The following is a 26,399-nucleotide window of genomic DNA, read 5'->3' on the forward strand; positions in this document are numbered from 1 at the left end:
CGAGTGAGGCAAGTCCTAAGAAGTCAGCTCAATGGCAAGAATAAGACCCGGGCAATAAACAGCTATGCCCTGCCAGTGATCAGATACCCTGCAGGAATAATAAGGTGGCCAAAGGAAGAGATTCAGACCACGGACGTTAAGACCCGAAAGCTCCTAACCATGCATGGAGGGTTCCATCCCAAATCCAGCACCCTGAGACTGTACGCAAGCCGAAAGGAAGGAAGCCGGGGACTAGTGAGTGTGAGAGCCACTGTCCAGGATGAAACATCCAAGCTCCATGAATACATCAAGGAGAAGGCTCCAACGGATGACATACTCAGAGAATGTCTCAGACAATGGGGAACAGAGGATGAGGCACTGGAAGAGGGACCATCATGGGAGGACAAGCCCCTACACGGGATGTACCACCGGACCACAACTGAAGTGGCTGATCTCAAGAAGTCCTATCAGTGGCTAGAAAGGGCTGGCCTGAAGGACAGCACAGAGGCACTCATCCTGGCTGCTCAGGAGCAGGCCCTGAGCACCAGAGCCATTGAGGCCCAGATATACCACACCAGACAAGACCCAAGGTGTAGGTTGTGCAAAGAGGCACCTGAGACGATCCAACACATAACTGCAGGGTGTAAGATGCTGGCAGGGAAAGCCTACATGGAACGCCATAACCAGGTGGCTGGCATTGTCTACCGAAACATCTGCGCGGAGTATGGACTGGAAACCCCAAGGTCAAAATGGGAAACACCTCCAAAGGTGGTGGAGAATGACAGAGCGAAGATCCTGTGGGACTTCCAGATCCAGACTGACAAGATGGTAATGGCGAACCAACCAGATATCGTGATCATCGATAAAGGACAGAGGAAAGCCGTTGTAGTGGATGTAGCGGTCCCAAGTGATGGAAACATCAGAAAGAAGGAACACGAGAAACTCGAGAAATACCAAGGGCTCAGAGAGGAGCTGGAGAGAGCCTGGAAGGTAAAGGTGACAGTTGTGCCTGTTGTTGTCGGAGCACTCGGGGCAGTGACCCCCAAACTGGATGAGTGGTTGCAACAGATCCCGGGAACAACATCGGACATCTCAGTCCAAAAAAGCGCAGTGCTGGGAACAGCAAGGATACTGCGCAGAACCCTCAAGCTTCCTGGCCTCTGGTAGAGGACCCGAGCTGAATGAGGGACGGACACCACCCGAGGGGTGAGATGAGGATTTTTACATAAGATAAGATAAGATATCCTTTATTTGTCCCACACTGGGGAAATTTACAGCCTCCAGCACAAGAATGTAGGTAGAAAGAAGAAGAAAAAACAAACAAACACCGTTCAGTTAAGTCAAGTCAAGTCAACAGTATTTATAGAGCACTTTCAAACAGCCATCGCTGCATACAAAGTGCTGTACATGGAGCAATTTAACATGCACAATAAACAGTAAGACAAATCGGTAATAAAGGCGGTAGAAAGCACCAAACAGTAAAACCAAGAACAAATCTAAGTCACGCTGAGTCGAATGCCAAAGAATACAAGTGAGTTTTGAGGAGGGTTTTGAAGATGGGCAGCGAGGAGGCTTGCCGAATGTTCAGTGGGAGGTCATTCCAGAGAGAGGGACCAGCAACAGAAAAGGCTCGATCCCCTCTGAGCCTCAGTTTAGTTCTTGGTACTTCTAATAAAGTCTGGTCCACAGACCTGAGGCGCCGGGCAGGTGTGTAGGGGCGGATGAGCTCAGAGAGGTAAGGTGGCGCGAGATTATTCAGAGATTTGAAAACAAATAAGAGGATCTTGAAAATAACTCTAAAATGAATGGGGAGCCAGTGAATGGATGCCAGAGTAGGAGTTATGTGCTCCCTCTTACGAGTACCAGTCAAGAGGCGAGCAGCGGCATTCTGGACCAGCTGAAGGCGCTTAATGGAGGACTGGCTGACTCCAAAGTAAAGGGCATTGCAGTAATCGAGCCGGGATGTGACAAAGGCATGAATTACTGTCTCAGTTAAGTGCAATATAAATACAAAATGGATAAATCGCAGTGCTATTTACAGTTGTTTTCCACATCATTTAATTATTATTAATATTATTGTTGCTATTTTTTATTCAGCAGCCTGACAGCAGTTGGTAGGAACGAGCGTCGGTATCTCTCCTTCTTGCAGCGCGGGTGTAACAGTCTCTGGCTGAAGGAGCTACCTAGTGCCGTCAGGGCGGGCTGGAGAGGGTGGGAGGGACTGTCCATCATAGCTTTTAGCTTAGTTAGCATCCTTCTGTTGCCCACCTCCTCCAGAGTGTCAAGGGAGCAGCCCAGGACAGAACTGGCCTTCCTGACCAGTCGCTCCAGTCTCTTTCTGTCCCGGGCTGAGATGCTGCCTGACCAGCAGACAATGCCATAATGGATGGCCGAGGCCACCACCGAGTTATAGAAAGTCTTAAGGAGCGACCCCTGAACCCCAAAAGACCTCAGTTTCCTGAGTAGGAAGAGTCGGCTCTGTCCTTTCCTAATCAGGGTGTCCGTGTTTGTAAACCAGTCCAGTTTGTTCTTCAGAAGAACACCTAGGTACTTGTAGGAGGTCTCCCTCTCTATGTCCATACCCTGGATGTTCATCGGTGCTGGTGAGGACTGTTTCCTGCAGAAATCCACAACCAACTCCTTAGTTTTCCTAGGGTTGATCTGGAGGAGATTCTCCTGTACTCCCGATATGTATATACATATATATATATATATATATATATATAAAATATATATATATATATATATACAGTAATCCCTCGTTTATTGCGGTTAATGGGGACCAAAACCACCCGCAATCAACGAAAATCCGCGAAGTAGCGTCCAATTAACATACACAGGTAAAAAAAATTATTTTTTTTTAAAGTCCGCAAACGGTCCGCGAGAAGATGCAAACCAACAGCGAGTCACATAGAGCAACATATACAGTACTGTACTCCATGTATACTGTATGTAAAAAAATATATATATGTATATATTTTTTAATATGTTTGAAAAAATCAGCGATGCACTGAACCCGCGATAAACGAACCGCGAAGTAGCGAGGTATTACTGTATATATATATATATATATATATATATATTAATGGGGACCAAAACCACCCGCGATAAACGAAAATCACAAAGGAGAGACCAATTAACATATACAGTGAAACTCCTCTACAACGAAATCATGTTTGCAGCAAGAAATTTTTCACAACAGGGGATTTTTCACTGTAGCAAATTTGATCTCAGATGTAAGCACACACACACACACACACACACAAACTTATGAGTACACGCACACACAAACGTATGTGTACTCAATTTTATTCCAATAGTGCACACTTATTTGACACTTCATATAGTCAGTGTAGAAAGAAAAAAAAGGGAAAGAAATTGCGAAATTTACGATCAGCATTCACTTTCACTTACATACATTTCTTGGATAATGTCTTTTATTTTGCTTCCTCCATCTTTTGATCACTTTTCCCTTCTCTTCCAGCGTCAGAGCTCTTCTTGTCTTAGCTGCTTGACATCCAAAGGTCCGTCTGGTAGCCATTTTGGCAATGCAACGTTCATGATGCATCTGAATCTAACAATAACAAATACTTCCTGGACCCGGTGGATTTTCTTCCCACCATCTCACTGTCTCTAACTCGACCTCTCCTCGATCACCACCCAAGACAGCGTTGCTCAACTGATGTCATGCAATGAACTTTTAAGCCAGCCACGGGACGCTTCGTAGTCCTCGATGGCCATAGTTAGAATGATGGAACTCGCCTTCTCTCTAATTAGCGCTCCAGTTAGCGTAAGGTCATTCGCATGATAACAAGTAAAGCATTCCAGGAAACGTTCGGTTTTTTTTGACTGTCCGTCGAGCCACAAGCAATTTACTCTGAGCAGCTAATTGGATGCCTTTCACTCTATGTTCCACGGATCTAGCGACAGTATCTACACACATAGACAGTGAGGTCCCTCTTGGCCAATCGGAGGCCAGGATGATGCTCGGTAAGCCAATGGCAGAGCAGCTATGAGTATGTTGCGTTCAGGAAACTCGCAGCTGTGACCGAAATAAACACCGTTCACTCTGTAAACCAGTGTGGTGGTTGCTGTTGCCGTTTCCGAACGAAGCTGTAGAGGATTAGACTTCATTGTAGTGAATGTCTTCGCGAGGCTGGAGCAGAGAAAATGATTTCGTAAAAACGCAACAGGGGGGTTTTCGTCGTATGGGGGGCAGGAGAATGGGAATGGTGTTAATGCATGAAGATATTTTCACATTATAATAATAATATCCATCCATCCATCCATCCATCTTCTACCGCTTATCCGGGGCCGGGTCGCGGGGGCAACAGCTTTAGCAGGGAAGCCCAGACTTCCCTCTCCCTAGCTACTTCTTCCAGCTCTCCCCGGGGGATCCCGAGGCGTTCCCAGGCCAGCTGGGTGACATAGTCACTCCAGCGTGTCCTGGGTCTTCCTCGGGGTCTCCTCCCAGTGGGACATGCCCGGAACACCTCACCAGGGAGGCGTTCAGGAGGCATCCGAATCAGATGCCCAAGCCACCTCATCTGGCTCCTCTCGATGTGGAGGAGAAGCGGCTCGACTCTGAGCCCCTCCCGGATGACCGAGCTTCTCACCTTATCTCTAAGGGAGAGCCCGGACACCCTGCGGAGAAAACTCATTTCGGCCGCTTGTATCCGGGATCTCGTTCTTTCGGTCACGACCCATAGCTCGTGACCATAGATGAGGGTTGGAACGTAGATCGACCGGTAAATTGAGAGCTTCGCCCTTTGGCTCAGCTCCTTCTTCACCACGACAGACCGATACAACGTCCGCATCACAGCAGACGCTGCACCGATCCGCCTGTCGATCTCTCGCTCCCTCCTGCCCTCACTCGTGAACAAGACCCCAAGATACTTAAACTCCTCCACTTGGGGCAAGATCTCTCCCCCGACCCGGAGGGGGCACTCCACCCTTTTCCGACTGAGGACCATGGTTTCAGATTTGGAGGTGCTGATTTTCATCCCAACCGCTTCACACTCAGCTGCGAAACGCTCCAGTGAGAGTTGGAGAGCCCCGTTTGAAGGAGCCAACAGCACCACATCATCTGCAAAAAGCAGGGATGCAATACTGAGGCCACCAAAACGGACTCCCTCAACGCTTCGGCTGCGCCTAGAAATTCTGTCCATAAAGATTATGAACAGAATCGGCGACAAAGGGCAGCCTTGGCGGAGTCCTACCCTCACTGGAAACGATTCCGACTTACTGCCGGCAATGCGAACCAAACTCTGACATCGGTGGTATAGTGACCGAATAGCCCGTATCAGGGGGTTCGGTACCCCATACCCACGAAGCACCCCCCACAGAACTCCCCGAGGGACACGGTCAAACGCCTTCTCCAAGTCCACAAAACACATGTAGACTGGTTGGGCGAATTCCCACATACCCTCGAGGACCCTGCTAAGGGTGTAGAGCTGGTCCACTGTTCCACGGCCGGGACGAAAACCACACTGCTCCTCCTCAATCTGAGGCTCGACTTCCTGACGGACCCTCCTCTCCAGCACCCCTGAATAGACCTTACCAGGGAGGCTGAGGAGTGTGATCCCTCTGTAGTTGGAACACACCCTCCGGTCCCCCCTTTTAAAAAGAGGGACTACCACCCCGGCCTGCCAATCCAGAGGCACTCTCCCCGTTGACCACGCGATGTTGCAGAGGCGTGTCAACCAGGACAGCCCCACAACATCCAGAGCCTTGAGGAACTCCGGGCGGATCTCATCCACCCCTGGGGCCCTGCCACCGAGGAGCTTTTTAACCACATCGGTGACTTCAACCACAGAGATAGGAGAGCCCACCTCAGGGTCCTCAGACTCTGCTTCCTCCAAGGAAGACGTGTTGGTGGAGTTGAGGAGGTCTTCGAAGTACTCTGCCCACCGGTTCACAACGTCCCGAGTCGAAGTCAGCAGCGCCCCATCACCACTGTACACAGTGTTAGTGGTGCACTGCTTCCCCCTCCTGAGACGTCGGATGGTGGACCAGAATTTCCTCGAAGCCGTCCGGAAGTCGGCTTCCATGGCCTCACCGAACTCTTCCCACGCTCGGGTTTTTGCCTCGGCGACCACCGAAGCTGCGTTCCGCTTGGCCAGTCGATACCCGTCAGCTGCCTCTGGGGTCCCACAGGCCATAAAGGCTCGATAGGACTCCTTCTTCAGCTTGACGGCATCCCTTACTGCTGGTGTCCACCAGCGAGTACGAGGGTTGCCGCCACGACAGGCACCAACCACCTTACGGCCACAACTCAGATTGGCCGCCTCAACAATAGAGGCACGGAACATGGTCCACTCGGACTCAATGTCCCCCGTCTCCCCCGGAACATGGGAAAAGCTCTGTCGGAGGTGGGAGTTGAAACTCCTTCTGACAGGGGATTCTGCCAGACGCTCCCAACAAACCCTCACAATACGTTTGGGTCTGCCAGGACGGACCGGCATCTTCCCCCACCATCGGAGCCTACTCACCACCAGGTGGTGATCAGTTGACAGCTCCGCCCCTCTCTTCACCCGAGTGTCCAAAACATGCGGCCGCAAATCCGATGATACAACCACAAGGTCGATCATCGAACTACGGCCTAGGGTGTCCTGGTGCCAAGTGCACATATGGACAGCCTTATGTTTGAACAAGGTGTTCGTTATGGACAATCCGTGGCGAGCACAGAAGTCCAATAACAAAACACCACTCGAGTTCTGATCGGGGGGGCCGTTCCTCCCAATCACGCCCCTCCAGGTCTCACTGTCATTGCCCACGTGAGCATTGAAGTCCCCCAGCAGAACAAGGGAGTCCCCAGCAGGAGTACTCTCCAGCACACCCTCCAAGGACTCCAAAAAGGGTGGGTATGCTGAGCTGCCGTTTGGTGCATATGCACAAACAACAGTCAGGACCCGTCCCCCCACCCGAAGGCGGAGGGAAGCAACCCTCTCGTCTACCGGTGTGAACCCCAATGTACAGGCACTGAGCCGGGGGGCAATGAGTATGCCCACACCTGCTCTGCGCCTCTCACCATGAGCAACTCCAGAGTGGAAGAGAGTCCAACCCCTCTCGAGAGAACTAGTACCAGAACCCAGGCTGTGTGTGGAGGCAAGTCCGACTATATCCAGTCGGAACTTCTCTACCTCACACACCAGCTCGGGCTCCTTCCCTGCCAGAGAGGTGACATTCCATGTCCCAAGAGCTAGCTTCTGCAGCCGAGGATCGGACCGCCAGGGTCCCCGCCTTTGGCTGCCGCCCAGCTCGCATTGCACCCGACCCCTTTGACCCCTCCCACGGGTGGTGAGACCATGAGAAGGGGGACCCACGTTGCCTCTTCGGGCTGAGCCCGGCCGGGCCCCATGGGTGTAGGCCCGGCCACCAGGCGCTCGCCAACGAGCCCCACCTCCAGGCCTGGCTCCAGAGGGGGGCCCCGGTGACCCGCGTCCGGGCAAGGGAAACTGAGATCCTTTAATTTTTTTTTATCATAAGGGGTCTTGGAGCCGTGCTTTGTCTGGTCCCTCACCTAGAACCTGTTTGCCATGGGTGACCCTGCCAGGGGCATAAAGCCCCAGACAACTTAGCTCCTAGGATCATTGGGACACACAAACCCCTCCACCACGGTAAGGTGACGGCTCACGGAGAGGATAATAATAATAATAATAATAATAGATTTTATTTATAAGCGCCTTTCAAGACACCCAAGGACACTTTACAATAACAAAAAACACAAAACAATACGGGTTGAGCAGCGGCAGCCAAAACGCAGGGGGTATTTTTACCCATGTACGTTTCGTTCCAGAGGAGTTTCACTGTACAGGTAATTTTTTTTTTTTAAGTACGCAAAAAGTCCGCAAATGGTCCGCGAGAAGCTGCAAAACAACAGCAAGTCACATAGAGCAACATATACAGTACTTTACTCCATGTATATGGAGAATTTTTTTTTTTCTGAATATGTTTGAAAAAATCCGCGATGCACTGAAGCCGTGATAAACGAACGGCGAAATAGCGAGGGATCACTGTATGTGTGTATAGCGGCTGGATAGCTGAGTTGGTCAGTGATAGAGAAATCTACGAGCAAAATGGTATTATGTTTAAAGTTTCGGTTCACTTGGGCATGTGTATTCGGGTAGATCAGATCACTACCGAGGGGCCGGACCGGGGGCATGGTATGCAAATATCGGGGGCAGTGTTTTTCTTGTATTTTGCAATAAAAGTTTGAACCGGTGGAGAGGGAGCTGAGTGTGTGATCATCGGGGCAACTACCGTTGTTCGCTCTCAGAGATCCCTCCCGCTGATATTGAAGACAATTTTCCCTGTGTGCCGAGTCATTTCTTTAACTTTGTCCGAGAAAATCTCTGACAGTCAGGCACTGGTTTGGTGTACGGGAAACTGAGGTTCGATTCCTGCTTAGGGCAATATGAGCACATAACATCATCCAGTGTGGGCCCTTGGGCAAGACCCTTCAAGCTCATGCTGACCTCATACCATGATGAAAGACAATAAAACAAATGACATATCCATTTTCTTCCCTTTGAAATTCTCCATCGTTGTCTCCCTTAGACGAGGGGGCAGAGTACTTACATCAGCTATGTGCTTGGCCAGGAAGTGGTATTTCAGACTCGATGTGCTCCAATGGCAGCTCAGTTCACGACTGCAAAACACACATATAACTTTGGTCTTGTCAGTGGAACCATCTGGCAACTTTATAAAAGTAAACTTTCCTTTCATAAGGTCTTTAGTATCCATTTTCAGTGTCTCGCATTGGCATCCGCTCAAACCGTGGCTGACCAAACAGACATGCACGTGGACCTGTGTGGCGCACTTGTTTTGTTTCCGGTTTATTTTAGAGCAATGTAACATCCAGTGTGGTGTGGTGCCACATTAATCTCTCAATAAATAATTTAATCGCGTTAAAATTGATGTACATTAATGCCGATAATAACACGTTAAACTGACAGCACTAATATATATATGTATCACTTTAATTTTTCAGGCACATTTGGTTTAATGAAGTGGGAAAACAAAAAAATGCCGCTGTTACAATGCTCTTATGCTCACGGGTGGTTCATCATCGTTAATCCTGAAACTTTTTACACTCTGTGGACCAGGTTCTGGAGGAAGAGGAGTATGATGTGTGGCTGAAGGGACAGTTGCTGGCAGAGAGCAACATAGACAACAGAGAAGAGCTGCTGAAGGTTTCCGCTGAGAAATTGGAGACCAACCTCACACTTTTGGGTAGGAAATGGTCAACAGTTATTATGACGAACAATTGATTGTTTGAGTGTTGATCATTGGTGCTGAACAAAGCATGACAGTAAAGATCTGTGTCAGTTTTAAACATGCAACTGTCCTAAAGCTTTCCATCAGCAAATTTGGGATTAATATTGACTCAATAATGTTAAACATTTACCACAACATCTGTTTTTATCAACTATATTTTCAGATTACCCAAAACACAAATAGTATGATCATAAATTGTTTCCCAATAGTGCCCCTGATTGGTAAGCATTGGCATTTGAAATGCTGAAATAATGCTTGCCACCAAAAAACATACACCAACATTGTGTGTTATGTTATGCTGGAGCAAAAGAGCCAAAAATCGAACACCTGACCCTATGGTCACTCAGCGACCCGCTCTACCAACAAGCCCACCGAGCAACACCAGCTGGTCAGCTCCTTGTTGGTGCTGCTGGGAGGCTGTGGCTCCTTTCTTTGAGAAGTTTGCCCAGTGGACAAAGGTTTGGCTCTTCGAATCTTGGCAATTTTGTATTGCCTTTGCGGCTGTTTTACTCATGCTGGGAACACCAGCAAGAAAACACAATAAAACCTTGCTGCTTTATGGTGTGTGTGTGTGTGTGTGTGTGTGTGTGCGTGTGCGTGTGCGTGTGTGTGTGTGTGTGTGTGTGTGTGCGCGTGTGTGTTTGAAGCAGGGCACATCTTAACTCTACTGCGGGCCTTTTTTTTAAACATTTTTTTGAAAAAAGCTGAGTGAGTGGAGCTGGGTACTGTTCATGGCTGAAAGTCATGGAGAACTATTTATTGCGAGCGATATGTCCTTGTAGATTTTCATTCATCTCAAATAATTGGTGAAGGCAACTGGATTGCTCGTTTGTTGAAATAATCATAGTAGTATCAGAAAATATTTTATATTTAATCCGCCTAAAAAAAAAAAATCCTTGTTTAAACCTACTTGAAACATTTTTGACCAACTCATTGCATCATTTGAACCATTGCATCATTCTGAAAACTAAAATCAAATAAATCAATGAATAATAAGTTCAAATTGAGGTCAGCAAATTTATTCAGGAGCAGAATATGTAAGACACTTCAGTCTCCAAATCAAAAATGAATAAAACAATTTATGCAGATTTTTGTTTTATTTTTTTATTTTAACTGAACCTCTGTGTTGTGTTCGAAAGCTGTTTTCATTTTACTGGGGCAAATTTGACTCAGGATTTTACTCATCAAATGTTGTTTTTTACCTCATAGCTAACTTAGTGTGTATTCATATCCATCGAAACACTGATTTATTTATTTCTATTTCTTTCTCTACAGACCTTTTATCTTACAATATACCACTTATTTGCAGTTATAAGAACTGGTTAAATTCACGAATCATATTTCCCATTGAAATAAAATGAGTAATTGTATTATCCATGCCTTATAAACTAATCTTAGAATACACCCACCCCAAAAATGGCTTTATTGCTATTATTATTCTTAAAAGAGTAACAATAGTGACATTTGGGTCCTCCTAATTAGATGTATAGTCTTGTTCAGAATCAGAATCATCTTTATTGGCCAAGTATGTAGAACACACAAGGAATTTGTCTCCGGTATAACACGCTGCATTAGTATCATCATAAGCAAGGACATGACAAATCGGCATGGAAGGACATTTCGTAATGTAAGTGAACCGTAGTGCGGTGGTACCACCCAGTGACAACTGTGAGACAATGTGCAAAGTATCAAGCAGAGCTAAAGTGATCAGTGGTAGAATACAATACTATGACAGTTTGTACAGTTGGTGCAGAAAATCATTGAACCATTTTAGAGTGACCAGTAGCAGTATTTGTTGTACAAGAATATTGACTACGTCAGTGACTGTTTAGAGAGTTAATGGCTAGAGGGAAGAAGCTGTTTAAGTGTCTGCTGGATTTGGTGCGCATGGATCTGTAGCGCCTGCCTGAGGGGAGTAGCTGGAAAAGGTGGTGGGCAGGGTGCGGGGGATCCAGGAGGATTTTCCGTGCCCTTGTCTTGATTCTTGCAGTGCGCAAGTCCTCAAGAGTGGGTAGGGCGGTGCCAATGATTTTTTCCGCCGTCCTAACTGTCCGTTGAAGTCGGATTTTGTCCTTTTCTGTGGCGGCCCCAAACCAAACCGTGATGGAAGAACGCAGGATTGATTCGATGACTGCCGTGTAGAACTGACGTAGCACCTCCTGTGGCAGGCCATGCTTCCTCAGCAGCCTCAGGAAGTACATCCTCTGCTGGGCCCTTTTCAGGATGGAGTTGGTGTTGACTTCCCACTTCATGTCCTGGGAGACTGTGATTCCCAGGAACTTGAAGGTCTCGACGGTTGGCGCAGGGCAGTTGGATAGTGTGAGGGGCAACTGTGGAGAAGAGTGTTTCCTGAAGTCCACGATCATCTCTACAGTCTTGAGCGTGTTCAGCCCGAGGTTGTCGGCTTCTTCATACTGAACCTCATCTTCATCCTGAGATACATCCACCTAAGATTGTGTGTGTGTGTGTGTGTGTGTGTGTGTGTGTGTGTGTGTGTGAAACCTCAGCAATGCGCTTTTGGAAGAATGGTAAAAGATTTCCAAGAACAAACTCCTCAACCTTGTGGACAGCCTTCACAGGAGATTTGAAGCTGTACCGTAATTTCCGAACTATAAGCCTCTACTTTTGTAACAGGATTTCAACCCTGCGGTTTATTTAATGATACGGCCTGTTTAAAGATGTTTCGAATGGCCGCCAGGGAGCGCTCGAGGAGAAAAGACAACAGTAAGATGCTATCATGTGTCACAATGAGAATGACCGGCCATGAGAGGGCACACTTTACCTGTGTTTTGAGCTGGACTGCATTCTGAAAGCTGTGTGGCTGGGTCTAGGACAGACTTGACCGAGCACAAAATATTTTTTATGAAGGCTTTATTCCCGACTGAACATAGAAAATGTACAGCATTAATAAAATAAAAGACTGAGATAAGTTAACTGGGACTAACAAATAGAAAAGTATACAAAAATAGACAACAGTCGTGGCTTGTGCGCATTTTCGGCATGTTATATGTGCCTGAAACACGTGGAAAACAACTAATCTCCCCTGCTTTATGGCTGTTCACATGACCCACTGTGCAACACCGTTCAAACTCCCAAACGATGATATTTTACTCTGAATATCAGCCGGTAACAATGCCGATTGCAGATACATCAGGTCTCAATTAGCATAGCTCGGCGTTTGTCTCACTCCGTGGTCGAAGTCTCACAAGATTTCCCATGAGATTCTCCAACGCTCTTTTTAAAGTGACAGTGCTCCATTTATGAAATGACGCATCATTCACTACAACAGTTAAGTATTGTTTACCTGGTTACATATGCCAAAAGAAAACCTCCCAAAAGACATTGTCTTGAAAGTTGACACGAAAGCGTGAATGGTAGAAAGCCTAATGAAGGAATGGTTGTACTTTTTTTTTGTTTGTTTGTTTGTTTGTTTGTTTAAACCAGCCACTGTTTTACTGCCATCGTGCTGCTGCGTTGCAGGTACTGTATATCGTCTTTCTTTGCAAATATCTCGTTACAATATGGGCACCTGCGGCTTATAGACAGGCGCGGCTTGTGTGTGTCCAAAATGATTTTTCCTTTAAAAATGTAGTGGTTGCATCTTAAAATCAGGTGCGCTCTATAGTTCGGAAATTACGGTGATGGCTGCGAAAGGTGGACCGACATCATATTGAACCCTATGGGTTAGGAATGGGATGGCACTTAGGTTCATGTGTGAGTTAAGGCAGGTGAGCAAATACCTTTGGTAATATCGTGAAGCTATCATAAATCAGAAGCAAAATTCTGAAATAAAAATCGCAATGGTGGTAATAATAGTTAGAAATATGTCACCCCCGCCATAATTAGCAATTATAGCTGTCATAATAGCGTATAGGGATTTCTATGCAGACAAATGAAACTCAGCTCCAACTAAACATGAATCACAAAGCTTTACATGATTACAAATAGAGACTGTTATGTCTCTATTTGTAATTTAATGTAAACATACTAAACAAAATATACATTTCTCCAGATGGCAGGGCTTAATGTCGAACCCTGAATTATAAGAATTTCTCTCAACATCTGTGGATGCGGACTTCACACTGGATCCTGTTAATCAATAGCAAATGTTGAAACTAATGTTTCAACAGTTTGATCATAGTTTACAACTAAATGGACATGTGCAATCATACCTTTTCAGGTACCACAGGAATTCTAGACAGACTGCAAGAAGATGTGCCAGAGACGATTGAATCTCTCCAGAGGGCTGGCATCAAAGTTTGGGTGCTCACTGGAGACAAACAGGAGACAGCTGTCAACATCGCCTACGCTTGTAAACTCATCCATCCCAGTGACCAAATTCTGACTGTCAACTGTCAAAGCAAGGTCAGGAGCTGCAGAATGGAACTTTGCCTCATTGAACATTTTGGTTTCACGCAGCCTTTTTAACCGGGGTCCTATTCATTATTTGTCATCAATTATGAGTTTCTTTGTCTTTTAGGATGACTGTGCTGCATTGCTGGAGGATCTTAGATTAGAAGTGCAGTGCAGTCAAGAGCGAATCAGTCAAAAAAAGACTGCAGAGGATCATGGAGGATTGTCTTCAGCCAGCAAGGTCGGCTTCATTTTGGTCATCGATGGCCGTACGCTTAACTGGACACTTGAGGATGCCTCAAACTGCTTTCTGGAGCTCAGCCATTCCTGCAAAGCTGTCATCTGCTGTCGCTCCACTCCACTGCAAAAGAGCCAAGTGGTGCGGTTGATTCGGGACCAGCTCAAAGTCATGACTCTGGCAGTGGGTAAAAACAACCTTTTATCTCACAGAGCACTTGAAACACGATTGTTCTCAAAGACTCCAATATGAATGGTTCATTTTGGATCACATTCAACACGTTTTGTCCTTGTAGGTGATGGAGCCAATGATGTGAGCATGATCCAGGTGGCAGATGTGGGCATTGGCATATCTGGTCAGGAAGGCATGCAGGTAATTAGGACAAGATAAAACCAAAGTGTACTGTTTGAGAAGAAAAAATCATTATTATTCTTATTATTATTATTGGAATGAAAATGGCAATGCACTTGTGCCCTAACCTCTGCGTGCAACATTTAAGCAAATCTATAGATTTTGAATGAGGTCATCAATCATTTATCTTATTCCGCTACAGAAAGTATCGTAATTCCCCATGTTTTCGTGTCTGTGCCCCAGGCTGTGATGTCCAGTGACTTTGCCATTTCCAGGTTTAAGCACCTCTGTCGGCTGTTGCTGGTCCATGGCCACTGGTGTTTCTTTCGTCTTGCAAATATGATGTTATATTTTATCTACAAGAATGTGGTAAGTTTGGTTGTTCATTAGAAACAAACAGTCACGCCAGTCGATGGAACGTTGTTTGTTGAGTTTTACATTTAGTTGTTGAAAGCTAACCAGCTGGATAAATGTGAACGGGTAGTCCCATTTCCTTTTTTTGGAAACAAAATTTGTGTTCAGTACGTGTTGTGAACTGTAGTCTGTGAATTGTCGGCTTCTAATGTTGGCCATATTTTTCTCCTTCCTGGAGACATGCTTCCAATGTTATAACTTGCTGTTGGTTCAGTGAACTGTGTCGCTGCTTTATTAAATCAGTATGTGTTGCAGCTCCTAAAAAAGGAGAGCTGTGGTGTTCATTTTTTAAAACAGTCTTTGTCAGGTACGTCTCTGTCTATCTCCGTGTTTTCTTCCGTTCGACTCGAGAGGCGTTCAAGACCGCCACCGAAAAACGTATACTAACGATTACTTCAATGAAACTACAAAAATTGAAAATAATACATCAAAACTGAAAAGCAAGCGAGGATATAACAAAATAAATTCTACCCCCCCCTACAGAATTTAGATTGTGATTTCATCATTTGTGAATACACAACAAAGGAATAAATAACTATGACTGACATCTTAGTGTGTTATTTTGACTTCAAGATGGCGCCGCGAGAGTGGCTGCCTTTCCAGCAGCTCCTATTTATTTTGTACTTGTACTTCTTCCTCTCATAACTTTGCTGCTGTGAAGTGGGAATTTCTCCATTGTGAGACTATTCAAGGTTTTCTTATTTTATCTTATCTGATTGGACTCTTGGAGCGACGATAAAGGAAATGCCAATGGGTTTTTCGGAGGCGGTCATGAACGCCTCTCGAGTTGACCGGAAGAAAAGATGGGAACAAAGACACACCTGAGTTTGTTGAAAAAATGAGAGCTGTGGTTGTGGTTTTATATATTTTTTTAAAACGCAGACTTTATTAATGGTTTTCACAGTCTCAGCAAGTCCAGGTACTGTACACTGTACACCATTGATTGAAGGTGCGCCTCAAAATCCAGTGCGTCTTTTCATGCGAAAAATACAGTAAAGAAGAAACATTCCCTAAAACTGAGATCAAATAATTTTGCCTTGTCTTTCAGATGTTTGTAAACCTGTTGTTTTGGTATCAGTTCTTCTGTGGTTTCTCTGGAAGCGTTATGACCAACTCCTGGGTTCTGATCCTCTTCAACCTGTTCTTCACCTCCGTTCCTCCTCTCATCTACGGCATCCTGGACAAAGACATACCTGCTGAGCAACTGATGCGAGTGTCTGAGCTTTACCAAGCTGTGCACGCTTCTGAGGTGCTCAGACAAATGCACACGTCTAAATTTAACGAAGATCTAGTTTCACTGATCACTTATTAAATTGCAGAACATCGACAAATTAAGAGGCATAGTCAGACCGTAGTTTGCCCACCGCTGCTGTAAACGAATGTACGTCAACTTTACTCAGTTTCAAAAAGTGACAACTTACAATGTGAATGTCTTTCATTCACCCCACCTATATATAGAAATATATATATGGCTGGCATAGTCTACCGAAACATCTGTGCGGAGTATGGACTGGAAACCCCAAGGTCAAAATGGGAAACACCTCAGAAGGTGGTGGAGAATGACAGAGCGAAGATCCTATGGGACTTCCAGATCCAGACTGACAAGATGGTAATGGCGAACCAACCAGATATCGTGATCATAGATAAAGGGCAGAGGAAAGTGGACACATGGATCAATACATGAGCGAAGCACAGAAGGGCATTGGTAGAGATACCAGAGGAGGAAAACATCAGCTCCTGGTTGACAGAACAGTCGCACAAGACTGCAGGTCCTGACATACCAACCTGTGCACAGCCTGGATTGATTACAAGAAATCCTATGACTCGATGCCATATATATGGATCACTGAATGCTTGGAGTTGTATAAGGTGAACAGGACCCTAAGAGCCTTCGTTGCGAACTCGATGAGGATGTGGAAAACCACACTTGAAGCCAATGGCAAGCCACTTACCCAAGTGTCCATCAAATGTGGCATATACCAAGGTGATGCACTCTCCCCACTGCTGTTCTGCATAGGACTGAACCCCCTAAGCCAAGTAATCACCAAGACAGGCTATGGATACCGCCTCAGAAATGGAGCTACGATCAGTCACCTCCTCTACATGGATGACATAAAGCTGTATGCTAAGAGCGAAAGGGACATCGACTCCCTGATCCACACAACCAGGATCTACTGCAGCGACATTGGGATGTCATTCGGGCTTGAGAAATGTCGTCGGATGGGGACTAAGAGAGGAAAGGTAGTCTGCACTGAAGGGGTCTCACTCCCTGAAGGAACAATAGCCGACATTGAGGACAGCTACAAGTACCTCGGTATACCGCAAGCCAATGGCAACCCCGAACTGGCAACAAGGAAAGCGGCTACGGCCAAATACCTCCAGCGAGTGAGGCAAGTCCTAAGAAGCCAGAGCTCAATGGCAAGAATATGATCCGGGCAATAAACAGCTATGCCCTCCCAGTGATCAGATACCCTGCAGGAATAATAAGGTGGCCAAAGGAAGAGATTCAGACCACAGACGTTAAGACCCGAAAGCTCCTAACCATGCATGGAGGGTTCCATCCCAAATCCAGCACCCTGAGACTGTACGCAAGCCGAAAGGAAGGAGGCCGGGGACTCGTGAGTGTGAGAGCCACTGTCCAAGATGATACATCCAAGCTCCATGAATACATCAAGGAGAAGGCTCCAACGGATGACGTACTCAGAGAATGTCTCAGACAATGGGGAACAGAGGATGAGGCACTGGAAGAGGGACCATCATGGGAGGACAAGCCCCTACACGGGATGTACCACCGGACCACAACTGAAGTGGCTGATCTCAAGAAGTCCTATCAGTGGCTAGAGAGAGCTGGCCTGAAGGATAGCACAGAGGCACTCCCCCTGGCTGCTCAGGAGCAGGCCCTGAGCACCATAGCCATTGAGGCCCAGGTATACCACACCAGACAAGACCCAAGTGTAGGTTGTGCAAAGAGGCACCTGAGACAATCCAACACATAACTGCAGGGTGTAAGATGCTGGCAGGGAAAGCCTACATGGAACGCCATAACCAGGTGGCTGGCATCGTCTACCGAAACATCTGTGCGGAGCATCGACTGGAAACCCCCAAGGTCAAAATGGGAGAATGACAGAGCGAAGATCCTGTGGGATATCCAGATCCAGACTGACAAGATGGTAATGGCGAACCAACCAGATATCGTGTTCATAGATAAAGGGCAGAGGAAAGCCGTTGTACTGGATGTAGCGGTCCCAAGTGATGGAAACATCAGAAAGAAGGAACACGAGAAACTCGAGAAATACCAAGGGTTCAGAGAGAAGCTGAAGAGAGCCTGGAAGGTAAAGGTGACAATCGTGCCTGTGGTGGTCGGAGCACTCGGGGCAGTGACCCCCAAACTAGATGATGGTTGCAACAGATCCCGGGAACAACATCGGACATCTCAATCCAGAAATGTGCAGTGCTGGGAACAGCAAGAATACTGCGCAGAACCCTCAAGCTTCCTGGCCTGTGGAAGAGGACCCGAGCTGAATGAGGGACGGACACCACCCGAGGGGTGAGACGAGGATTTTATATATATATATATATTAGAGCTGTCAAGCGATTCGAATATTTAATCTAATTAAAAATGCAACTGTCATAATTTACTCAAATGAATTAAAAAATTAATCGTGATTACTCACACATTTTTTATCATTTCTGAATTTCCTTTTACATTTTTTGTCCTATTTTTCCCCATTTTAATGCTCTCATCAACATGGAATCATGAATTAGTTTTCTATGTGCCAAATGCAAATATTTACTGAAATAACAATTTGGATTTTCAATTTTACATGAACATTTTTCACTTGGAGCAGTTATTCACACATAATCTCTCACACAATATTCCTGTCCATCAACAACAGTGAAAAAAAAATTGTCACACAACAGCTGCTTTAACAGCTTTTTTTATAAAATCAAAACAGAGCAATATAACATTATAAAGTGCACATCTAAGGTAAACTAGTACTCAGCCCATAGTGGATTTAAACCATGGTTGCATACTTCATTTTTCTCAAGTTTGCTTTGAACACAGCAGTCTGTTTCTGTATGTTTATTGAAGAATAACGAGACACCGGACACCAGTGTTCATTATGTGCCGCTGTATTCAAAACTGCCGGCCGTACAAACAAGCGCACGCACTTCCCCCGTGCTGCTGGGGCAAACCATTCCCCCTAACACAGTCAGGCTATGTTGATTGTGTTGGTCGTTCTTGCGCGGAAGTCTCTCTACGGCATGGGTGGGCAAACTACAGCCCGCGGGCCGGATCCGGCCCGTTGGTCTTTTTAATCCGGCCCGCCGAAGATTGGTGCACAATTAAGGTTTGATTGCATTCATTTCGTTTGGACTTGTAATGACAGGTATTTCAACACAAGGTGGCGCAGTTACTTCAAGTTGCAGAGCACAGGGAGGGAGGGGAAGACGAAGAAAGAGGGAGAGAGTAATGACCATGGAAGGGAAAGTGATATGTATCTGATTAAACGAAGCGGGTAACAAAGTACGAAACATTCAGGAGACGCCTGGAGTCGGAAAGACTCAAATCTACGAGACTTTGAAAAACAAGGAAGCGGTTCTCACTCAGTCCGATTCTGGCAATTTCCATGCTCAGAGTGAATTGCTTGTGGCTCGAGTAAATGAACATTTCCTAGAATGGTTTGATTGTTATCATGTTAAAAACTTTCCGCAAACTGGACCGCTAATAAGAGTCGGAGAGCAGTCAAATGTGTGGAGCGTGAACAACAGGGGGCTCAGTACACATCCTTGAGGAGAACCGGTGCTGAGTGTGATGGTGGAGGAGAATGTTACATTATTACTGGCATACAAAGACATTGTGCTATCTTCTTTATTTTCTATTTCTATTTCTAACTTTTGGCCCGGCCCTCCACAATATTTTCTGCTTCTCATTTGGCCCCCCCCCGGGAAAATAGTTGCCCACCCCTGCTCTACGGTTTTGTGTAGACCTCATTTCGAATGACTACACTCGGTTCGATGACAACACTGGAGACGTTTTATTTTCGCTAGGTCGCTACCACTGCAGCGCACTGTCACTGTCAGACGAACACAGAGAAGCTCCACCCGCTCTATTTATATGGACACAGAACACTGTAACCTTCCACACAAAATAGTTCCAAACAAGTAACAATCGCGTCAGTGGCATACATCGTATACCTGTATGATACAGAGAGAGAGAAGAACAGATAACTTTGGTCTTGTCAGTGGAGCAATCTGGCAACTTTTTAAAAGTAAACTTTCCATTCATAAACTCTTTAAGTATCCGTTTTCGGTGTCTCGCGCTGCCGTGGCTGGCAAAACAGACATGGGCGTGGACTTCTGCAGCGCGCTTGTTGTATTGTTTCTTGTGTATTTATCGAGCAACGTAACATCCGCTTGTGACATGTGCCGGCTTTAATCTCCCGAGAAAAAATTTAATCCCGTTAAAATTCATTTAAACTAATGCCAATAAAAATGCGCTAAACTGACAGCTCTAATATATATATATATATATATATATATATATATATATATATAAATAAAAGACTCATGACAAGCAGACAGTGCATTTGTGACCTGCATAAATGACGTGACGTCATATTTAGCAGAGGTCTCCAATGAAATGATAACATCGAGGAGTCTTTGACTCATTACCCCAAACATTCGTAACTTCTCCCACCGAGCTCCTTTCACAATCTCCCTCCTCATCGATAGAATTTTGGGTGAGAGGTGCTAGCATGTAAACAGAGCAGGGAGGAGCCAGGACTGATTATGCTGCAATCGACAAATGAGATGAGCCCATACTTGCTCCTTCTTGGCTCGTGGGAGAGGAGTGGTGAGAAAGCATTGTTGAAAGGCGATTGTCTGCCGCAGGCAGAATAGTAGCTGCTCACACAGGATTCTGGTCTGTAATCAATCCAGTGGTTCTCAATTATTTACCGTCATGCCCCCCCAAGGAAGAGGAAAACTTCTTGCCCCCCCCCACGACTATAAATAGTATAATTTGTCTGTAAAGTTGTTATAAGTACATCTTTGCATCACACTGTATCCTTATTAACGTATAAAAGAAAGAAATATGGACCAACTTTATGGACCAATTTACAACAAAGAATAGCTTTCGTAACTGGAACAGAAAAGATTTAAAGTGCATCTGAAATTCAAAAATAACATTAAATCTTTAACAATAAATATTTTTTGACTGCTCATGTCAAACCATACGGTACTGAAAAATAAAATTACATAAAATCAATAACTAATAATGCATTCAAACTAATCACCAACATTACCTCAGGACCACAATATTAAAAATAAGCTTTGACCACCAAAACAAAAATATATAAAATAATTTGTACTTTTTTTAAAATCAAAGATGATGTCTGGATTAATGGCTACAATGAGCACGTTTTGCAATGCACATCTTTTCAAAGCGAGGTTTGAAGCAGGACACAGCAACTCTCGGCTCCTGCTCAATGTGTAGCCGAGACCTGTATTTTAGTGTACTGAAGTAGCAGTAACAAAGCGGCATGATTGTTGGCAATATTCGGCACGGTTTTGCAGAAAAAAACTCTTATCAAACGCTTATCAGCGTGATTGGAGTGTAATGTCTTTCCGCTACCAAAATTTTTAGACAGTCAGACCGCAGTCACATTGAAGCCAAGCGCTACTACATACGCCTTGTCATATTTCCTGTCATATTAAGTTATGAGCCATGAAAAACGAACGGTCATGAGTTTTTCCAGATTCTAGTCACATCACACACACGCACACACACACACACACACACACACACACATACAAACGCACACACACGTACACCATTTCTTTGGAACTGTTGATCTTCTCTTCTCAGTGTTGGGAGGAAAGCAAAAGTCTGTATTTTTTATATGATTATTATTTGCTAATTATAAGTGGGCTGCTTAGTTTAGTTGCTGTGTCGATCCTTGTAAATCAGAGATGTCACACTGCAGCTTTAAGGAGAAGCTAAATTATGTCCTGACAGTTGTCAGTTATTTCCTGACCCATCTATTTTGTTTCTCCTCAGGCCTCTCCACCATTTGTCTTCTGGTTCACAGTCCTGGATGCCTTTTACCAAAGTCTTGTCTGCTTTTTTGTGCCTTATTTTGTAAGTACAATGACTGAAGTCGGCCTTCCCTTTATTGAATGTCTCCCGAAGTCATACGGACCCAATTCCAATGAAGTTTCCACGTTGTGTTGAACATAAAAACAGATTAGAATCATTTGAAAATCATGTTCAACCTATATTTAATTGAATACACTTCAAAGGCAAGATATTTAATGTTCAAACGTGATTGTTTTTATCAAATGATGATTCACCTAGCATTTTACAGCTGCAACACGCTCCAGAAAAGCTGGGACAGGTGGCAAGGAAGACTGAAAACGTTTTTTAAGTTTAGCACAACGTCCCAATTTAATTGGAATTTGGTTCGTAGTTGTGCTGCAAATCATCGACCATCAACAAAGGAGCTTTGCACACCCACATACACGCAGAAGCTAACGTGTAATCCAGTGCTCATTGGCTAGGGTACCACAAAGTTTTGCAAATTGACTACTGTTCAGGAACGAATATTTCCAGGCAGGATTATATTGAACTTTTGATTATTTTCTGTAAATCGGTGTCATTCTCTGATTCTAAGATGTTGTCATCTGTCTATCAGGCTTACGTTGGATCAGACATTGGAGAGCTGGCCTTTGGCTCACCAATCAATGCTTCGGCTCTCCTCATCATCTTGCTTCACCAAGTCATTGAAAGTCATACTCTGGTCAGACAATCTTATATTTAAAACTGCAGTAGTTCATTGTGTTCATCCACATGATTTTAATTCATGACTGACTTTCTAGTCAGTCATCAACTCTGGTGATTGTGCACATGTTTCATTTTGTGAGAGTTAAGTAGAAAGCTGTCCTTTGTGTTGTTTTGCAGACGTGGATTCATGTTTTCGTATTGGTGGTCAGCGCGGGGTCGTACTTTGTCTTTGTGCTGCTCTTCAGCGTTTGCTGTCTGACCTGCAGTCCTCCCACTAACCCTGTGGGTGTAGAGATGTTGCAAATGTCCCAGCCTCTCTTTTACATCGTGTGTGCCCTCACGACTGTGACAGCACTGATGCCCAGGTATAATATTTTTGGCATGATAATACCATTGTTTCAGGAATAAATTATATTACAAAACTGGAAACAAAAAATGAGCAACCAAATTCTGGCCCTTTCACATCAGCTGACTCACAGGATCCATTGGCAGCTCCCAAACCTTTCCCCTCCACTGTGCTTACTTGGTGGATGAAAGGTGAAGGCATTGAAAAGTGCTTGGGAGAACTTTTGCCAGTCTGTTTCTTTTTAATGATCGCCTATTCCAACATTGATGACCAGAAAACGACATATTCTCAGTTGGACTGTTTAGTAGATGCTAGAAAGATCAACACATTGCCATGGAGCCTTTTTCTGCCCGATGCTGAAGGTCTAATCTTGCAAAAACGGTTGCTTGTACTTATACTTAGCCGTGTAGGAGGGCGACTTTGCCCAGCCCATGTGACAATGTGTGAATCCATAGTCTTAACTGAATTCAACTAGTGTATTTTTACCAACAACAAGCCACTAATTTTTCCCCACCCACTGTTTCGGGTTTTGTGTCACATGGTTATTTAATGAATTTTTCAAGCAGTCAATACTTTTACTCTTCGTCTCATCACATCTGACCAATGAAATTACCCAACACATCACAGTGGATCAATGAAAGTGTATGAGTCTGTCCTCTTCCTGAATATTCATCAGCCATTTGCAGTCAGAGTGTGCATGTGGGCTGTGAGAGACTAAGTGTGCGTTTAGAAATATGAAATACACACTGGTTCACTCGGGCCGTTCGGAAACGTAATCAGAATCAGAATCATCTTTATTGGCCAAGTATGTAGAACACACAAGGAATTTGTCTCCGGTAGTACAGGCTCCAATATTATCATCATAAACAAGGACATGACAAATAAGTATGGAAAGACATTCCATAATGTAAGGGTACCATTGTGCGGTAGTACCACCTAATGCTGTGAGACAATGTGCAAAGTATCAAGCAGAGCGAAAGTGATCAGTGGTGGAATACAATACTATAACATTTGTGCAGTCAGTGCAGAAAATCATTGTACCTTTTTAAAGTGACCAGGAGCAGTATTTGTAGTACAATAAGTGTGCAATTGTGCAGATGTCCTTCAGCGTTTTAAAGTGTCTGGTGCTGTGGAATATAGATCAGTGACAATGGTTCAAGTAAGTACAGAGCTGGAGCTACAGCGATTGTTGCGGTACTGCTGTTCCACAGGGTTGTGCAAAATTGCAAAGAGCCACTATACAGGTAGATTTGGGTTACTGATTAGGGCAGGGGTGCCCATTACGTCGATAGCAATCGACCAGTAGATCAAGGACTGGTCCCAAGTCGGTCCGAGGGGTGTCAAGGGGAGAAAAAAAACATTTGTGTCACTGTGCATGTTAGTAATATATTTTTGTGTTAATGCACACTGCACCCTAATCATTCTATCAGTCTCACTTTCACAAAAAGTATTTAAAAAAGAAAAGAAAATAAAGCGGGTCATCTTTAACCTAGAGTGACGTGTGACTGCATCACCGGAAGTTGTTAGCGCTCAGCAGTCTGCAGTTGAGGCTTGTGATCAGAGTTGTTGCGCTATATCTTTTATCGTTATCATTATTCTCATTCAGAATTTGTTTTGTACAATTCACCAAGGGGATGGGCAAAGAATGGGAATCTGGAAGGCCGAGAGAAGCATTTTAAAACGGTACACGTGAGCTACGATCGTTAACAGGCTGCATAAGTGTGTCACATGCATCCGCCTCAGGCTATTGCTCATGGCATGCGTGTGGACGTGCATGTGTGCGTACATGCGTGCGGACGTGCGTGCATGCGTGCGTGCATGTGTGCGTGCATGCGTATGCACGTGTGCGCGGTAACGGGTCGATCTTGGGAGGTTGATCGTAAAGTGGATCTTCGGTCAAAAAAGTTCGGGCACCCCTGGTTTAGGGAGTTAATGGCTAGAAGGAATAAACTGTTAGAGTGTCTGCTGGATTTGGTGCACATGGATCGGTGGCGCTTGCCTGAGGGGAGGAGCTGGAAAAGGTGGTGGGCAGGTTGTGTGTGTGTGGGGGGGGGTCCAGTCGGATTTTCCGTGCCCTTTGTTCTTGCGGTCTGCAAGTCCTCAAGAGTGGGTAGGGCGGTGCCAATGATTTTTTCCGCTGTTCTCACTGTCCGTTGCAGTCAGATTTTGTCCTTTTTTGTGGCGGCCCCAAACCAAACAGTGATGGAAGAGCACAGGACTGATTCGATGTGCTGCTGTGTAGAACTGTCTTAGCACCTCCTGTGGCAGACCATGCCTCCTCAGCAGCCTCAGGATGTACATCCTCTGCTGGGCCTTTTTCAGGATGGAGATGGTGTTGACTTCCCACTTCATGTCCTGGGAGACTGTGATTCCCAGGAACTTGAAGGTCTCGACAGTTGACCCAGGGCAGTTGGATAGTGTGATGTGGTGGCGCTGTGGTGAAGGACGTTTCCTCCAGTCCACGATCATCTCTACTGTCTAGAGCGTGTTCAGCTCCAGGTTGTGTTGGCTGCACCAGAGCGCCAGCTGCTCCACTCCTTGTCGGTACGCAGACTCGTCGCCGTCTTTGATGAGACCGATGACTGTGGTGTCATCTGAGAACTTTATGAGTTTGACAGCTGGGCGTGGTGAGGCGCAATCGTTTGTTTAGAGGGAGAAGAGCAGTGGAGAGAGGACGCATCCCTGCGGGGCTCCAGTGCTGGTGGTGCGTGTTGATGATGTTGTCCTTCCCAGCCTCATTTGTTGTGTCCGTCCCATCAGGAAGCTGAGGATCCACTGGCAGATCATAGGGGACACACCGAGGTGAAGATGTTTGGGGGTGAGGAGTTCTGGGATGATGCTGTTGAACGCAGAGCTAAAATCCACAAACAGGATCCTTGTGTATGTCCCTGTGCTGTTGAGGTGCTTGAGGATGTAGTGTAGCCCTATGTTGACTGCATCCTCCACAGACCTCTTTGCCTGGGAGGCAAACTGCAGAGGGTCCAGTATGTCCGGTGATTTTCTTTAGGTGGTTCAGCACAAGGCGTTGAAAGGACGTTATGACCACTGACGTCAGAGCGACAGGTCTATAGTCGTTCAGTTCCGATGTTGCTGGTTTCTTGGGAACTGGGAGGATGGTAGACTGTTTGAAGCAGGGTGGGACCTCATGCAGCTCCAGGGATCTGTTGAAGATTTGTGTGAAGACCGGAGCCAGCTGTTCAGCACAGACTTTCAGGCAGGAGGGGGACACTTTGTCGGGCCCCGCAGATTTCTTGATCTTCTGCTGCTTGAAGAGCCGCCTCACATCCTGTTCGTGGATCTGTCGGGCAGAGAACGAGGTAGTTTCTGGTAGAGGTGGGCATATGTGGGAAATGGGGGTGTCCTTTTCAAATCGACAAAAAACATGTTTAGTTCATCAGCCAGACCCATATTGTTCACTGCTTCGGGGGATGGTGTCCTATAGTTTTTGATTGCTTTCAGGCCATTTCACACAGATGCAGAGTGGCTAGCAGAAAACAGTTTTTCAGCCTCTTTGCATTGCTTCTGTTTGCGATGTTAATTTCCTTTGTCAATTGATTTCGGGCGTGTTTGTACAGTGCCCTATCTCCACTTCTAAATGCAGCCTCTTTCGCTTTTCTATGTTGCCTGAGTTTGGCAGTAAACCATGGCCTGTT

At 45.5% G+C, this 26,399-nt stretch overlaps 1 protein-coding gene across 4 annotated transcripts in view; it reads left to right on the top strand.

Annotated features, from left to right (window-relative positions):
- atp10d (ATPase phospholipid transporting 10D) overlaps positions 1-26,399 on the top strand; it is a 91,563-nt gene that overhangs the window by 59,681 nt on the left and 5,483 nt on the right. For 2 of the 4 annotated variants that reach the window (XM_086128036.1, XM_086128038.1), the window contains 9 exons: positions 9,087-9,213; positions 13,439-13,623; positions 13,739-14,036; positions 14,145-14,221; positions 14,444-14,569; positions 15,663-15,863; positions 21,678-21,758; positions 22,312-22,416; positions 22,578-22,765. In XM_086128036.1, the coding sequence (XP_085984162.1) occupies positions 9,087-9,213; positions 13,439-13,623; positions 13,739-14,036; positions 14,145-14,221; positions 14,444-14,569; positions 15,663-15,863; positions 21,678-21,758; positions 22,312-22,416; positions 22,578-22,765 (1,388 nt within the window). The remainder of the gene's footprint in view (positions 1-9,086; positions 9,214-13,438; positions 13,624-13,738; positions 14,037-14,144; positions 14,222-14,443; positions 14,570-15,662; positions 15,864-21,677; positions 21,759-22,311; positions 22,417-22,577; positions 22,766-26,399) is intronic. The other 2 variants (XM_086128037.1, XM_086128039.1) reach the window with 2 other exon arrangements.

Source organism: Hippocampus guttulatus, chromosome 13, assembly GCF_054856545.1.
Source record: "Hippocampus guttulatus isolate MCC_2025c chromosome 13, RoL_Hgut_1.0, whole genome shotgun sequence".
Taxonomy (NCBI): domain Eukaryota; kingdom Metazoa; phylum Chordata; class Actinopteri; order Syngnathiformes; family Syngnathidae; genus Hippocampus; species Hippocampus guttulatus.